The sequence below is a fragment of the Struthio camelus genome, chromosome 3 (genome assembly GCF_040807025.1).
Source record: "Struthio camelus isolate bStrCam1 chromosome 3, bStrCam1.hap1, whole genome shotgun sequence".
Lineage (NCBI taxonomy): Eukaryota > Metazoa > Chordata > Aves > Struthioniformes > Struthionidae > Struthio > Struthio camelus.
Genome location: NC_090944.1, coordinates 112895490 through 112912878, shown reverse-complemented (window position 1 = coordinate 112912878; position 17389 = coordinate 112895490). Strand labels below are relative to the sequence as shown.

Below are 17389 nucleotides of genomic sequence, written 5' to 3'. Positions count from 1 at the left end.
ACCCACTTTTAACGCATGCTTTTGTTGTAAATCACTATCACCTGGCAATGGTAACATTTACGACCATCGCTGACTAATACTTCACGCAATTGTAGCACAGTTTGTCTTGCCACTCTCCTGTCTGTGCATCCACCTCTTGCACCCTGGAGCAAATCTGGGAGCGTAAGCTGGCTGGAGCAGGGGCTTCCTTGGTATTGTCTGCTGGTGTAATTTCTGGCAAACCGGGTCGCCATCTCTGCGTAGGTGCCCAGACGGTGCCGGGTTCAGGCCGGCGCAGAGAAGGGCGGCAGGGCGGCAGGCCGCGAAGGCGCCCTGCTAGGCCAGGGGGGCGGCCGGCCCGTCCGCCCCCGGGGCCGCGCGCCTCCTCTGGGGCTCGGGGAACGAGGGCCGCTGCGAAACGGGATTTAGAGCTTCAGCGATTTTTGCACTTTGTGAAATTGCTCTTTAAGCCGTAGCTCCAAATCCATGTAATTTGCAGGATTGTTTTTTCTTTCCTTGAATAAAGCAGTTTTTCACCTTCCTGGCTGACAGGCAAGGGTGACCAAAGTGCATCTGAAAAACTTAACCAGAAGGCAAACAATATTGGCGTGCGTGTGTACCGGGACCGAAGTCCAGGTGTCGCGGGACGACCCCCGCGCCCGCGGGGGCCGGGCGAGCTGTGCGGCCTGCGGGGACTGCAGGGCTCCTCCAGCCCGGCCCGGCCACCCTCTCCCCCCGGGCATCGCTTTGAGTTAGAAGGGAGGAAGCAAAGGAGGGAGTGAACCGGGCCGGGCCGGGCCGCGCCTGCCGTGGCCGGGGAGGGCGCCGCCTCCGAGGAGACGGGGAGGCGGCGTGCGGGCGCCGCGGAAAGACTACAACTCCCAGCGTGCTCCGGGGGCCGGCGCGGCGCGGTGACGCGGAGGGCGGTGACGCGGAGGGGGCCGGGCGGGGCGGAAGTGGGTTCCCCTCGCAGAGCCGCCGGCCGGGCCCGGTTCCGGGTGTCCCTTCCTCGGCGCGGGGCGGGGGAGGGGAGAAGATGGCGGCGGACTTGGAGGCGGAGGTGCAGGCTATTGACAAGAGCCTGCTGGAGTGCTCCGCCGAGGAGATCGCCGGGGTGAGGCGCCGTCGCGCCCTGTCGCCGGGCCGCGGGGGCGGCGGCGGGCCCGGGGCCGAAGCGCGCTCGGTGCCTGGCGGCGGCGGGGAGGGAGGGAGCGGGGGCTGCTAGGCCGGCGGTAACGGCGGCGGGGCGGGGGGGGGGGGCAGTACAGCCGGGCTGTGAGGGCTAGAGGGGCCGTGCTGGGGAGGGGGGGGAGCGGAGGGGGCAGAGGGGCTTTCCCCGCGGGGGTCGCGGGCTGGGCGCTGCGAAGGGCGCTGCGGGCTTGAAGCCGCGTCGCTCTCCGGCTCCAACGTGCTGTTGTCACCCGTGTCGCTCTTGCGGCAGCCTGAACGCAGCCGGCTTTTCCTGTTGTGCGGGCTTGCTCGGGCGGCTCGGGCCGGGCCAGCCCCGCGGCCGCAGCGCCCGGCGGCGCCAGGGCACCGGCCAGGCAGCAGCGGGGGCGGCGGGGCCGCGGCCTGGCCTGTGGGAGCTCGTCCCTCGGGCTGCCCTTGCTTCCTGGCCTTCTCCACGCAGCTCGGGAGTTTTGTGCTGCTGTTTTGCTTCACCTCTCGCTGTCTTGAAACGAGAAGAGCCTCCCTGTTCCTTAGCCTGTTAATTTAAGTGGAAGCCTCGTCCCATATACGCTTTGCAAGATTGAGGTTTTTATTACAGGGTTCCCGCTCCCCACCCCCTCCTTTTTTTTTTTTTTTTTTCCTCCTCTCCAGTATATAAGATGCAGTTCTGGTGAAAGCTTATCCCAGTTAAGTTTGGGACTATTAGGATGGGAAGCTTGTGGAGGAAATAGCTAGTAGAATCAGGGTAATACTTGAAGTCACCTACTTTCTTATATAGACTTTTCCAGCATTTGTAGAGAGTAGCAGGAAGGTCAAAGAAGGGGAATCTTAAGGGTAAAGTTTTCAAGGAACCATTTTATTTTTGCTTCTGAGGTAGATGCCTGATCTTATAGGTACATTTAGGTGCATTTGAGGAACTATATCTATACGTTTGTGAACATATTGGCGTGCTTTGTGTGCGTTTCTGTAGGATAAGACGTCAGAGAGCTTTTTCGTGTATTTTAATGAGAGTTACATTGTCTCCTTTCCAAAATAAAATGAAAGACAACGTTGTAATTCAGGTTAGCCTCAGATTACTGTCGTATATCTACAGTGCAGAGACAAAGGTGTGATTAGGTAGGCAAATGTGCCCAGTTAGCTATATCCTAGCTAGTTTAGTTCAGTGTAGGTAGCAGTATAGGTTTACGTAGGTTCATCATTTTTAGATGATTTTCTAGAGCATGTGTTAGTTACTTACCTGAGCTAAAGGCACACCAAATGGCACATGTCTAAGAATCTGCCATAGGTGCAAGGTCTTCTTTAAACTTAGTCAGTTCTTTCTCATTTTTCCCCCATAATCACCAGCATAAGCTACAATTCAGCGATCTGTTCGTTTCAGACCCACAGTGTGCTAGCAGTTAAATGCTATTGGCACTCCCTGAACGTGTAAGTAAACAGCACAGCTGGTCTTTAGGTCTGTTTTTCTCCCTCCTTTGCTGATAGTATTACTTTGCTGATAGCACAATACTAACAAAATAAATGCCAGTCCAAAGCTATAGTTATAGTACTTTGCATTTCAGTTTCTTATTGCAACAAGTTAACTATGAACCTCCAAAGAACAATAATCAGAAGAATAAATGACTGTCATCTGTAACAGAATATAAGCCTACATTGCAGATATTAATTTATATAGCTAACCAAAGCCATAAATACGTAAGGTATGCCATTTAGCTCTGGAAGTAGTAAATTGAGTTGTTTCATGACTTTTTTTGTATCGTGCATTTTGTTCAGCTATTTTGTCTCTTAATTAAATGTAATTTAATAGAAACTCTGATGGACCCTTAGGTGTTTACTTGTATGAGTGTTATTTAAACAATGTTTTTTGATTCTATTTATTTATTTATTTATTTATTGGCACTCAAAAGTGCAGGAGAATAAGTCAGGGGAGGAAATGAAGGAGGATACATTTCCCTTTTTATTAAAAGAATCTCATGGCAGGGTAGAATATTAATTTTTCCTACGTGTCAATTCAGGGTAGAAGATTAGGCAAGTTTTCAGTTAGTATTTGTCTAATATGAAATACTTAGGCCAAAAAATAAATTCTAAAGTTTTGAGTAGTTTTTTACTGGGATTCAGTGCCTCTCAGGTATCAGTCCGCTAGCAAGTTAGCATAGCTTTCAGTTTTGTTTTGTTATTTTGTTTTGTTTTACAAGCACTCTAAGGGACACCAGAAATGCATCTATTTCCTTGTCCTAGCAGTCCACATTTCTTTCCTTCTGGTATTCTTTTGGCCAGGATCTAATACTCAGAACTATATGCACAGCTACGTGTATAGAATTCAGTTCGTGAAGAGACGTAGGTGTGATGACATCCAGTGTTGCCACACCTAACTTTCAGGCAAGTACTGCTGGAATTTTTGGGAAGGGAAAGCTGTTTACCTGAGGAACAACAATTTTCTCTGGCTAGGTATTTGTCTGAGCTTGTAGTGTAACTAATATGTGCTATATCTTTTCTAGATAGAAATTACTAAGGTACTTCAGATTTAAAAAGTTGAAATTAAAGGCATTTTGCTAAGAACAAAATGCAAGTATTTTAACTAATACGTGCTCTAGAAAAATCATCTAAAAATGATCTTACTGAAGAGAGATGATGGAAGACACTAAGTTGGTTCCGCTGCAGTTAGGTCAGTTCCTCGTGCAGCAGTACGTCTTTGGCACAACTGATGGAAAGAGACCAAAAGATTCATGAGCTAGGGAAAAGGATGCAAATTCTTAGCAATGAAAATGTTAATGTTTCCATTTTTGTGGAGTAGTCTCTTAATCCTAATGGGAATAGTGAGATTCACTGTAAACTTCTGGATCCTTAGATAGGGTCTTTTATGGCAAGCCTTTTCCGTAGGCTTATTTGGAAAATTCCTAGTTTTGTAACCATCAAAACTAGATCAATTCAAAAACGTTTAGTAGATTGATTATGATTTTAAGCCAAACTTAGGGAAAGAGAAGTGAGGAAAGCGTTCTGTTTTACTATCTAAGAGCTATATTGACAAATAAGCTTTTTTGAATGAAAGTCTGCATTAGAAAAAGTAGTCTAGCAGATGAAAATATTGCAATGTATATTTTAAAAAATCCCTTAAGTGGTATGAATACTACACTGACTCTGCACCTTTATCCTCAAGAACTCACCACAACAGTATCTTCTCAAATAAAAGTTCTTAAGAGTGAGTCATGAATAATTCAGAGTGAATCAAGCTGTAACATTTGGTTATCAAAGTTAATTATTTTTGTATAATTAATTCTTGCTTTTCATATATACTTTTAGTTTGTTTATTGAATTCTATATTTGAAGTTATCAGAGGTGTCTTGTCACCGTATTTACAGTTAGAAATGGCATGCTAAGGCTGTTTATGTAACCTGCACACTTGCAATGTGTGTTTGCTCCCATATGTTTATCATAAAAACCTAGTAGCCTTAATTTACGATTTGGACCTTTATAAAATTGTAGTTCCACAAGACTGAAATAAATGTTATTTTGAGGGTTTTTTTTTTCTTCCAGTATGTGTCTGTGCACGCATATATATACAGGGGAAAAAATGTAGAGTTCTGAGTTTCTCAGTGGTTTATACCAGATACCTTAGTTTGGCTTTTAAAAACTCTCTATCAGCACAAATTCTCTTTTAATTGACTAATTCATAGGTCTAGCATCATACTTGAAATAGTAATTCTGATAGTTTATTATTTTTGATGAAGGAGAAACACGCCCTCCACGTCATTTTCTTAGTTAAATTTGTTGAAATTAAAGGAGAGGTGAACTGTCACCTACTGTTGTGCGTGCCAGTCGCTTTGTGCTTTCTATCTTTTCCTGTCCCTTGCCAACTCCAGGCTTCCATTTCCTCTCTGTGACCCCAGCTGGCAGCATCAGCCTGCAATCCAAATAAATCCAGCCAACGTAGTTTGGGCCTCACTATACAAGTCCCTGCTAATGGTGGGGCATTTTACCAGTAGCGCGTTCTGGAGGAAACTTTTAAGAATTTAGTTTCTTAAATCTCGTGTTTCTGAGAATTTTCTGTATCTCAAAAGGATAAAATGTGCAAGCTGGAAAACAGACGGTTCCTTTCCTAATGTCTGCCTTACGTCATTTTCTCCCTTCAACATTTATAGAGCAAAGCATGGCTTTCTAGTTTTGCAATGTCGTTTTAGATTCTAAGGAAGAAACAAAAAATGTTTCTTAATAGGTAAAATTGTGGGTGCTGTTTTTATTAATAAAGTAAATTGTTTATTCTTTTGTTTAATTTAAAAGAAATGGCTGCAAACAAATGACCTTCACAAAGAAGTATACCAGCATCTGGCCTATTATGTACCAAAAATTTACTGCAGGGGTCCTAACCCTGCCCCGCAAAGAGAAGACATGCTGGCACAACATGTTTTGCTGGGACCAATGGAATGGTATCTTTGTGGTGAAGATCCCGCGTTTGGTTTTCCAAAGCTTGAGCAAGCAAACAAACCTTCCCATCTCTGTGGCCGTGTTTTTAAAGTGGGAGAACCTACGTATTCTTGCAGGTAGACTTAGCATTTCTAATTTGTGAAGTCACAGAACAAGAGCAGATGAAAATACACTGTTCTAAAGAAAAGTTAATAGCACAAATGTATTTTTATAGTAACCTTGCAATGTTCCATGAGCGGGTGGGATTAAGGGGAAGTTAACACGCTACAGATTTGTAAGTGGGAAAAACTGGTTGGTATACTGTAGAGTGTTTTCTGTACAAAACAAATGCAAGGCGAATAAAGTAGCTGGGTGAACCGTCAATGTAATTTAAGGGTGTTAATCAGAAATAAGTGGGCAGGTGCATGTGCATATAAATTCAGGTGCTTAATATCGGCTGTTAGTGTTGATCCTGCGTTTTAGATCTCTTTTCACGACCTGTTAAACTAATATGTTAGATGCTAAAACAGACTTACCAGCTTCTTATTCCTTCCTTGCCCCCCTCTCTCTTTCTAGTTCTCCCTAAAAATATCATTTTACTCAAAAGCCTATAAAGTTTAAAGAGTACAATAAGTTACTAACAAATTGTAAGTATTTTAAAAATCTTATTTTTAAGCCAGTATATTACTGAGGTACAGTAATCCTTTTACTCTTTCTTTCCTGAACCTTCTGCAGTTTGTTAAATTTAGTTTGTGCCCTCTCTAGCACAGACTTTTCCTGTCTTCTGTGGGTTTTATCACTTTCTTGGACTCTTGAACACCACCAATAATAATTTTTACTTTTGATGTTCAGCAGTTTTGTTTTGTTTTTCTGTCTTTCCTGTTGTCCTTTTTGGGAGAACAGTGAGGACGGAGGGTGGGTAGGATCTCTGTCTTATTTTGAGGGTTTATTTCCTGCTTTCATTGCTTTTGCTGGATTGCCATCCCCTTCCTTTAGAAGGGGGGAATAATTGCGGAAGAATTTTACTCTAGCGCTCTCCTTTCTAGGAACTTGATACCTAGCCTTACTGGCTGAAGCTCTGGGTGAGAATGGAGTTGAGATGCTTAGTCAGCAAGTTGCCTCTTTTGCACTTCCATTTCAACAGTCAGTTAGTTTTGGAGATTTTTTGAAATCTGTCATCCTGAGGCAGATGAACTTGAACTGATGGTGTGCCTTAGGTCCCTTTCACTCCTAAGAAAGCTCCTTTTGTTTTCCCTCATACATGTTCTTGGGTGCTTCCTTCACAGCGTGAAGAAGAGTAGAGAGATCTAGATACCGTTAGCTACAGAATTCTCTTTCTTACAAGCGTTGAAGATCAGAAGCTATCAGAGGTTATGAAGTGAATTTCCGCAGTTTCTTTATTTGTACCCAAAGAACTAAAAAACAAATCTCGGAACTAGAATTTTAATTCAAGTCAAACTGCATTGCAGCCTAGAAGTAATGATATGTTAAGCATTAAATGCTCTTCATTTGAACTGATGAAATTGTGGGTGTTCTGTTAATTTTTTTCTAAACGCTTGTTTTTCAAGACCAGCAGATCAATATGTGAAAAATATCCTCCAGAATATTTTCAAGTATGATGAAAACAAAGAAGAATGCAGTCTATTGGAGAGTTTGGAGGATGAGTAAATATACCATTCATACTCACGGTCTGTGTTTCAGTAGGGAAAATTTAAATACAGCAGTGTAATCATAATATCATCCAGGTTGGAAAGGATCCCTGGAAAGACATTGTCCAATCACCTGCTCGAGTCATGGTCAGCAATGAATGCAGAGTATTTTTACTCTTTCTGCTGTCATGATGGAGTCTCCACTTCTTTCTGTTAATTGTTGTGCAGATATGTAAAACTGTTAATGTGTCCTCTCCCGTTCTAATATTTTTCTTTGGTTTATAGTTGATAATGAATAGGAATGAGAATTTGAATTGAACATTTGCAGGATAAAAAATAATTGTTTTCTGGTTCCATGACCATACATTTAAGGCACTGGCTTTTTATTTTTTAGTTGTGAAATTTACAGAACTGCCTCTGCTTTGTGTGTAAACCTCCTAATTTTTTTGAGAAATTACTCTGCGAAGGGTACTGAGTTCTCAGGTGTGTGGTTGAAAGTCTTAGGATTATGAAAAGTTAATACCCACTATTGCCCAATATTTTTAATTTTTTTTTTAACGTGAGGTTACACAAACAATTATTCTAAAGTACAAGAGCTGCTTGTATTTTTGGTTTGAATTTTCTCACTCTCAGTAACTCATATGGAGAGGGGAAAAAAAAGGAAAATGACACTTTAGGAACATTAAACCGTGGTTGCGTGATATACTTTCAGTGATTAAGTGATCTGATTTATTTGGTGAAATGGAATTAGGAGAATCCTTGATAACATTTCATAGGTTCTACGGTGTTTTTGTTTGAACGAAATAAATTGTTGATGTGATTCTTGCTTTAATAACAACTGTTGTTAGATATTTATTGTCTTCGTAGTTATTTTTACGTAGCGAAACCTGTCTCCCTTAGTCTTGAGGTGCCTTGGAGTCAGCTGCCTTACACGAGTTCATGTATTTTCAGTGTTTCTTGGGGAGGTAGCTAAATGTAATGCATAATTCTCATTCATTTCTTTAGGCCCTTTTGCTGCATCTGTCTGCTATGGCAGTGCTCGTAGGCAGGACCTTATTGCAGTCTCTGGTCTTCTGATTGAGGAAATCTTCTCTCTTCAGAGAGCTTGTAGGGCTAAATTTAGAAGCAGAGGGTTGATGTAATCTGTTGTGTGCAATCTTTCTTTCCAATGTTCAGTGAAAATTTGTATTCTTAAGAGAACTTGCTTGGGTTTATCCTGTTAATTTGTCTGTACTGTGTTCTGTAATTCAGCTATTTCTTTGCTTATATACCTGTCTTACAATATATTACCCAAGCAATTTTTTTTATAGCTTCCTCTGTACTGAAAACAGAATGTTCTTTCCTTCATTTCAGGGCTCCCTTCTCCCTGCAAACTGTCACTTTCGTCTTTCAGAATAACATATACGTTAGTTAGAAAGCTCATATTGGTGATACTTGAAAATTCCCTGTTGTAAAGCATGTAATTGAAGGTGAAAATATTTATTTTAACATTTTTTTTTCCTGCTGTTTTCAGAGACTGTGCGGTTGACCCAACTTGTGTGTTATGCATGGAGTGCTTTCTTGGAAGTATTCATAGAGAGCATCGATACAGGGTTAGTAATATCATTGGAACCTACAGTGTAGTTATTAGTAATTTTATATGTATATAGAACTCCTTGTTTACGATTGAAGAATTAAACGTATTTTCAACTATTTGATTATTTTTAAAAGGTATGGAATAACCTTTATTAAGAAACTACTTACATTTAAAACTTACTTCCTTTAAACATCTGCATTGTTATCAACTGTACAATAATGGAATTTTTTTGTAAACATGAGAGAGAAGTTAAAATAGTAAACTACAACTGTAGATATTGTTTTATGTAGTCTGTATTGCTCTCAGTAGTACTTTGATTATCAGTAGTACAGAGAACAACACCTTGGTGTTTTTATTTCTATTTATCTTATTAGCTTATAACTAGTACAGGCTTTCCATAAATTTTTTTATAATACTTTCTTGTACTACTGTTAATGTAAATCAAATCACTGCATAAGTTACACTGAGCATTAGGATTAAAAACAAAAAAAAGCCCCAAGAAACCTAGTGTAGCCACTCCAACTGTCTACTCTGAATTGCCTGCCATAATTTACTGATACCAGCATACTGCTTGAAGGTTTTTAGTTTGCAAGCTTAGTGAATTAACAAGACTAAGCGACATTCAAAAGTATAAGAGAAGTTTTTTCAAATGTCCATCTAATCCGTCTATTTTTGTTGCTATAGTAGGATGATACGTGCCTGTATGCCAAAAACAGGTGAAAAACAGTTCTTCTGTGAATCAGTTAATAGTTGTGGTTCAAAGAAAATATTATTACATTTATTACTTTCAGATGTTCTTAGCTTTAAAATCAAATTTTACTGAAGCAGTGTAAGCATGTCGTTGAATTATGCAGATACTTTTTTCTGTGCTTACTAAAACTGATGAAGTGAGCAATTTGTAAGTTTTGTCTTTAAACTCCTGTTTTTATAGACAACACATCTCCTCCTCACCGTGCAATACTGCTCTATGAAATGATTTCTGTTTGTTCTAATATAAAATATGGCAATGTGATATAGGAAGGATGGCACTAAAAGTAATGAATTCAGAAAAATTGCATGTTACTACTGGGTTGCAGTGTTGCACACTGTGTATTAATTCTACATAGCCTTGAGGTGGGGCAGATGGGGATATTTGCAGCTTTTTTTTTTTTTTTTTTTTTTTTTTTTTGCCTAGGCAGGTTGAAGTAGCTCAAACTTCAGCTGTCATAGAAATAGAGACATGGTTTTACTGTGTGTGTGTGTTTGTTTTTTTAACAGGGTAGTGGAGAAGCATATATTAAACATGATTGTGCTTTTACAGTTTAGCTATGGCTACTCAGTTTAACATGTATTTTTAGGCATACTCACATAAACTGTTTTGTTATTAAATAATTATAGATGACAACATCAGGTGGAGGAGGGTTCTGTGACTGTGGTGATACAGAAGCATGGAAGGAAGGTCCTTACTGTAAAAAGCATGAAATTAACACTTCAGAGACTGCAGAAGAAGAGGTAAAAGCAATTGAGATTCCATGTCACAAAATCCTCTTTTGGGTAGGAAAAGAAAAAAAAGAGGGGTATGTCAGATGAGGTGATTTTTAGTGATAGCTCTGCATACCTGAAATATGTTTTAAATAAAGCAAAAAAAAGAAAAATGGCAGTAGCCATTATGCTCCAGTAGGGAGAGGAGGATGATTTTATAGTGACTGCTACAGGTTTCAAATGGAGGTACCCTGGAGGGTGCAAAATAGGCATACGGGGATATAAGCTCCCCATGCAAAAGGGGAACAGTTTTCTGGGAACAAGACTGAGTCGTGGGCAGATCATTATGAAGTACTTGCCTGCGTTTAATGATTTATATCCCACAGCACCCGGGGACTTCTGTCATAATTTTCATTCCAATGAGGTAGGTGTTATACAAGGTCAGATAAATAGGACTCCTGCCCCTAAGAGCTAGGTTTTGTGCTATGTATAAAACAAAGCAATAGATACATATTTTCTTGTGTTCTGCTGTATGATAATATTGGTAAGTGGAATAAAAGATAGTGTTTTCAAGTTATGTTTTTGAAGACATGGAAAAAGCAGGTTTTAATACAAATGAGCTTGAAAGCAAGACCTCTTAGAAGGTGTACTGAAGTGAGAAGCATGAAAGTGAAAACGTGAAGGTGTTTGAAAATTTCAGTGATCAGAGGCAAGTTAATGTTTGGGTATTGAATGCTAGATCCTATCCTCGATGTTCATCAGCGAAGAACCAGGGAAAAAAAAATAGGCTGATCATTGATCCTATCAAATATAAAGTTATTTAGGGAGAGACATCATCAAAGATGCTTACATGATCTTTGACAAAAGGGGGTGTGGATTTGGCAACATTTCTGGTCTGAATGCCATTTCATTTCTTAATTGCTATTTATTTTTCAGGATCCTCTTGTGCACTTATCAGAAGATATGGTAGCGAGAGCTTATAATATTTTTGCTATCACATTTAAATATGCAGTAGATATACTAACATGGGAAAAAGAAAATGAGTTGCCTGGTCTAGAGATGATGTAAGTATAACATTTGTCTTCTGCCTTTTAAAGGCTTGTAGGTATTTACAGTAGAAAGTGTAAATTCTTATTTTAAGCATATTTTCCGTCTTTCCTAAAATTCCATTGGGAGTATGTTGTAAACAACAGTCTAAAATTATTTTTGAAGTATTTATTTTTCCCTGTATCTTTTGTGTTTTTACAGCTCATTTCTCTTTGTAGCGATGAAACTGTATCTATGTGATAGCTTAATTTTCTTATTATTGAAAAGGAAGTGTTAATAAAATACAGTAGCCTAAAACGAGTGGAACGTCAATTTCGTGCAACCAATGAAAATTACTGAAATTATGATCATAAAAGCATCTTATACTTTTTAGTGATCCATTTATTAGAAATTCTGAAACAGAACATTGAAGTGTATTGTAGCGCATAGTTAATATGGATGGGTTCATTTGTGATGTAAGGCTAGTAACTTTGTGTTTTGTGAGGAAGAATGCTGTGTAAATAAATAATAGTCAAAAGGTTGCATTGAAAATTGCACTCGAGTCTGTTCAAATTTAAAAAGGGAAAGTTGTGATTTTGAGGGTTTTTTGTTTTACTTTCAAGTTTTTGTTGTTTAATAGAGACCTTTATATAGGATTGGGGAAGCAAATGTAGGAAAATAATGCCAGATCAGTAGAATATCTAAGAGGTTATGGGAAACATAGTGAATGGATTTCCTTCCAGTGTAGTTTTATCTTCCTTGGTAGGAAACTACCACTTCAGAATCAACAAGTATTCTAGAGTAATACTCAGGCTAACCTGTTAGACTATTGCTATAAGATTTTGCTCATTTTGGGTTTAATTTTGCAAGGAAGATGCTGGATGTTCCTATAGGAACTAGGGGGTGTGGTGAGTCCTTTTCAAATAAAATCCTTGAGATTCGTTTCAGTACAGCAAAGGAAGGCCTAGGCTCGGGTACTCTGCTTGGTGGAAAACTTTGTTACGCTGGAAGTATCTTTTCATTGATATTTCTTTGAATTATATAAATTCAATGCTTGCTTTGAAGTGAGAAGAGTGACACTTACTACTGCATGCTTTTTAATGATGAAGTCCATACCTATGAACAAGTTATATATACTCTTCAGAAAGCTGTCAACTGCACACAGAAAGAAGCTATTGGCTTTGCGACAACAGTAGATAGAGATGTAAGTAAATTCCTTGTTAGAACTTTTAATTAAACTTACCCTGATGTTTATTTTACATGACTACGCTTACTTTAGTCTGGTTTCCCAAAGAGTATGGTTTCTGTGACTGAGCCCTGTGTGTCAGGCCACCCTAAAATGTCTTAACTCGTTGGCCTATTTGGACCAGACTTAATATAGTATATGTTTCAATGTAATTGTACTCCAGTATGTTTTGTGAGTGTAGATGACAGGGTGTCTCTCACCCCTCCTTCTTTCAGTCAAGGACAAACAGCAGCTTTAGCTCATCCTTTGCTATACACCCAAGAGATTACACTGGAAGAGCCCCTGTACATGCTCTAAGCATGGGAAGATTTTCTGGGATAGTAATACCGGTCAACTATGAGGGGCAAAATCCATAATCAGCTGCTTTCATTCCACTGCTCATGGAACTTTTTTTGTGCTTTCTAATTTAGTGCGTCTTTTTTTTTTTTTTTCCCCCCCTCCTCTCCTCATAATTGTTAGAAGATGGCAGGAAGAGGTAAAACGTTTAGAAAGAGCACTGAGTTCAAAACCACTGCATGCTAAATATAGTTTTGACTAGTATGTTGGTATCAAAAGAACTCTGCCAGCTCTATTTGTCTTCTGGCTTGTGTGTATTTTTAAGAAGGGGATTCTTTTCTTCTGGGTGACTTTTTAGACACAACTGCATTTTGTTATTTGTGCATGAGCCTGTAGGAAGCTACTCTGAAACTGAATGTCCTTTAGTGTCTTGTGTGCTTGTGGCTCATTTTTTTAGAGGAGATTTTCCAAAAAGGAATGACACCGTCATTTTAGAATGTTAAAACAGTTAAACTTGAAGAAAGTAAAGTAAGTGGAAAAGGATATAAGAATGCTTTATAACAATTAGCACTACACTATATTTTTATACTGTCACTAGTTTATTTCTGTGATATCAGTAAATAAAAGCTTTCCTTCTGTTCCCTGATTATGTGCTGACTAGAGCACACGCTCTGCATAGTAGGTTGCACGTTGAACGTACTTCTTTACAGTTGATCCCTCTCCTTCTTCTAAATTTATTTATTGAAAAGAAATGAGAAGATAATGCCTGAAATTGTTTTGACATCAGACTAGACCCAAGATTTGAGTAAGCTGTTCAGTCTGTAATCCAGCGTGAATTAAATAGCTCTCTGTACTTCAGCATATGTATTGACAATGTAGAAAGACTCATAGACTGTGAAAACCTTCACATTTTGAAACAAACTATGTGCTTATTTGTGTTAGTTAAGAGGGCCAGTTAACTTTAATGTCAATTGTTAACGGTATGTATGAAATAAAAATACTAAAAACTTATTTGTAGTACTAATGTGTTGATCATTAGTTTCAGTGAAATCAAGAAAGATAGTTGCATGTTATTTAAACAATTATACATAGGAAATTTAGTATAACAGGTAAATGGATATGTGGCATAATTTTCTTTTAAAGTGTAGAAGTTGCTTTTTGGAAAGCCAGGTATATAGCTATATACAGTATTTCTAAAAATAAAAATGACATAAAAGCAAGGTTAGCATGCATCTGAAACTTTTACTTTATCTTTTGTGATAATGTAAAATAGTGTTTGAAGTACTTGTTTTGAAAGTGGTGGTAATACTACTACTTTACAAATTTAAAGGGACGTAGATCCGTTCGATATGGAGATTTTCAATACTGTGATCAAGCAAAATCTGTGATAGTGGTAAGTAATATTTTTTACTTATTTGTGTCATCTCAACAAAAATTTTATGCTTTTTTGGATATTATTATTCTTGACTTTTTATAATAAAAATATTGGAGAGTGATATTGTTTAGGGTAGATGTGGGATAGCTAATAAAATACTGGTCTATACTCTATTTTTTTTTTTCTTTTTTGAAATCACCTATGGTCTAATTTGCCCCCAAAATAATTTCCTAAGGAAAAAATTCCTTCACAATTTTTCTACTGTGTAATCTTTATTGTTTATGTGTCAGTTTGGTATTATTTTATCACTTTCTATAAAATATTCATATTGCAAATAACTATATGTAAATGCAGATATCTTTCTTTGTCAGTCTCTTTTTTGGAGGATGGTTGTGTGAAATCAGATTTTTTTGGTTACTTCATGTGTTCTTAACAGTTTCTTCTACTACTCTGTGATGATGTAATAATGGAAGTGGCCTTTGCCATATTCTCCGTTAACAAATAAATACAGGTCAGAATCAAAGTGGCATGATTTGTCTCCATCCTTAGAAGTTAATGTGCCTCACTTCAGCGAAATTGTTAGAAGAAATATTTCCATGCAAAATTACAGTTCAAAAGGTTGTTAAGATTTCCATGTTGTTCTTCATGTCTTTGACAGAAAACATCTATTGGATAGATATTGGATTGGATTTTTGATAAAAGTATATTAAAAGTATATATATATATATATATTTAAAAAAATTATTATTATTATTACTTTTCATTATTACTTTATTATTATTAATAATTATGTTACTTTATTACTAAAAGTATATTTTTGTAATTAATCTGAAAAAATAATAGTTATAAATCAGGATTCAGATTATAACATTGCTTCTCTAAACCTTTTCCAGTGAAATCCTGATGAACTCTTTAAAAATATATAGCTTGCCATGTCTCGTTAACTTAGAAATCTTAGACTTTGGTCAGGAGCGTCAAATGTAAGCTTCTAACATGCAGTCGTAGTTCAGATCAATGAAATTGAACTATTTTGTTTCTTTTTCCCTATAATATACAATTTTTGCCTTTTTATGACAACCACAAGCATTGAAATTAGGAACTGATAGAATCCAAGCATGAAAACTAAAAATAATTTTTGAATTATGTATATTCTTAAAACTTATCATTACAAAATGCTTCCATTTTGATTTTCTCCCATCTTCAATTTTATTTCTTGTTTTAACTCCATGCTTATTTATTATTTTTGAAAACACCCCATGGATGACCAGTCTTTTCTTGATGGACAGCTGTGTCACTTTTGTATCATGTTGTGAGGAGCAAATGTGCACGGTTGTCTTAGGCTGGGCGTGAGGCTGCTTATTAGTAAGGTGCAGCAGATCTATGTGTATGTTGATAAGAGGACAAAGGTGGAAAATGGATTAGCCTAAATATGTTGCTATTAACTAGTAATGTCCTTCAAAACATTGATAGCGTAAACAAAGTTAGGACTTATTGGTTTTTGCTTTCCCCTCAGCGGTGATGTTTGTAATTAGGATGAGTGCATATTATTTAAATGAATCGTAGGAGTGCTGTGTTTCTGTACAGTAATGTGTGCTAGCCCTCTTATAAATATTAACTCTTTTTTCCTTTTCTTTTTAAGAGAAATACCAGTCGTCAGACAAAGCCACTGAAGGTTCAGGTTATGCATTCGTCTATTGTTGCCCACCAGAGTTTTGGTCTGAAGCTCCTAACTTGGCTTGGCAGTATTATTGGATATTCAGGTAGGCAGACTTGAACTTTTTCAAGATAAGCTAGAGAATAAACTGTGAGGCAAGCTGACGTCTTGAAGCAGTGGCCTACTTATTTCGGATATGTAATGTGTAAGGCTAAGCTATTAATATCTTGTCAAATTTCGTTCTGTTTCGTGGTTATGGAGTGCTGCTCTGAGTTGTAAGTTCCATTTGAAAGTGGTACCAGTCTTGCTTTCTGTGCTCAGATGCTGCTTTTGTGTAGCTGATGTTGAACAGAATCTATCTGAGAATTGCTGTCAAATGCTGTATGCCAACAAGATAGTTCTCCGCGTTAAGTCCTTTTTAAATGATTGCAGAAAGCTAAAAATAACCGGTCTGCTTAGATCAAACAAAATTATTCAGAAGTTAGTTGAAGAATGGTGTTGAAGGTGATCGCTTCAGACTTGTTGCGGTTTAAGTGGAACAACAGAGAAAACCAAAGGAGATGAGGACTTTTGGATAAATGTAAAGCTAATGAAGTGTTAATTGATATTTAGAAAGAGGCTTCTTCAAAGGAATCAAATTGTGCAGAATCATCTTTATGGAAAGGTTACGTGTCAGTTTTGGTTTGGTTCCTGTTTTGTCCTTAAGAGTCCTAAAGTTGTAAGGATGTGGAGCGTGAGGGGGAATAAGAGGAAAATGTGTCCAACTCTTGCCACTATGTAGAAGTGTAGCTAGAGTAGGCAGTATACTTAATGTGTACTACACATCTGTAAATGTTACCAAGAGTTGTTAGTGGAGCACTCTCATCTGCAACATTTTATATACATTCTGTGAAGGTACAACATTTGTTCCGAGATAATATTAGACTGATAATTGGAAAACTGGCCAGGGTGTCAGGCACAGGGTCTCTATATCAGATTATTTTTGAAAGATTAGTTATATTTGTATAAGTTAATTTTTAAACTTTTCGAAAAGTGATGATAGCAGTTTGTTGAAGTATTTGCCAGTGTTGCTATATATATATTTATTATATCTGAATATAAAGGAGAGATATGATGACATTTAGCTTCGGAGGTGAGTTTTCCTTTTGACATGACTTGTAGCCAGGCGTTGTCTTTCTCATTTTCTTTGAGCCCAGTTTTGTGCCATGTTGTTTGAGCCTGATGAGTAACTAATTTACAGCACCTAATTACAACTACTAAAAAGCTAGTTGAACATGCTAATGGAGAGCACTGTATTCATAGTTTGGTTCGTGTGTGTGTGATGTTTCCAAAATTCTTTAGAGTTTGCTTCATTAAATTTGATTGCCTTTATGATTCAGAGGGGCAACAAATAGTGTTTGATGGTAAGCACTAAGCTTATGTGCTTATTTCTGTGACCTGCATGCCCACCTACTTTAATTGCCTTGTGCACCTTGGGATGCAGTCCTGCAATATACTTTGAAGTCTGGCTTTGTGAAATGCACTTTCAGAAAAATTTGTTTTCTCTTATCTTTTAACAAATATCCAGGCTGTTTTAAAG

General features: G+C 38.3%; 1 protein-coding gene across 2 annotated transcripts in view; it reads left to right on the top strand.

The window, feature by feature from the left end:
• The first annotated feature begins 880 nt into the window (after window positions 1-880).
• UBR2 (ubiquitin protein ligase E3 component n-recognin 2) overlaps window positions 881-17389 on the top strand; it is a 59319-nt gene continuing 42810 nt past the window's right edge. The window contains exons 1-8 of one of the 2 annotated variants that reach the window (XM_068939717.1): window positions 881-1093; window positions 5425-5684; window positions 8710-8788; window positions 10150-10263; window positions 11170-11297; window positions 12325-12463; window positions 14112-14174; window positions 15796-15916. In XM_068939717.1, the coding sequence (XP_068795818.1) occupies window positions 1016-1093; window positions 5425-5684; window positions 8710-8788; window positions 10150-10263; window positions 11170-11297; window positions 12325-12463; window positions 14112-14174; window positions 15796-15916 (982 nt within the window). In that variant the 5' untranslated portion in view covers window positions 881-1015. The remainder of the gene's footprint in view (window positions 1094-5424; window positions 5685-8709; window positions 8789-10149; window positions 10264-11169; window positions 11298-12324; window positions 12464-14111; window positions 14175-15795; window positions 15917-17389) is intronic. The other variant, XM_068939716.1, reaches the window with a different exon arrangement.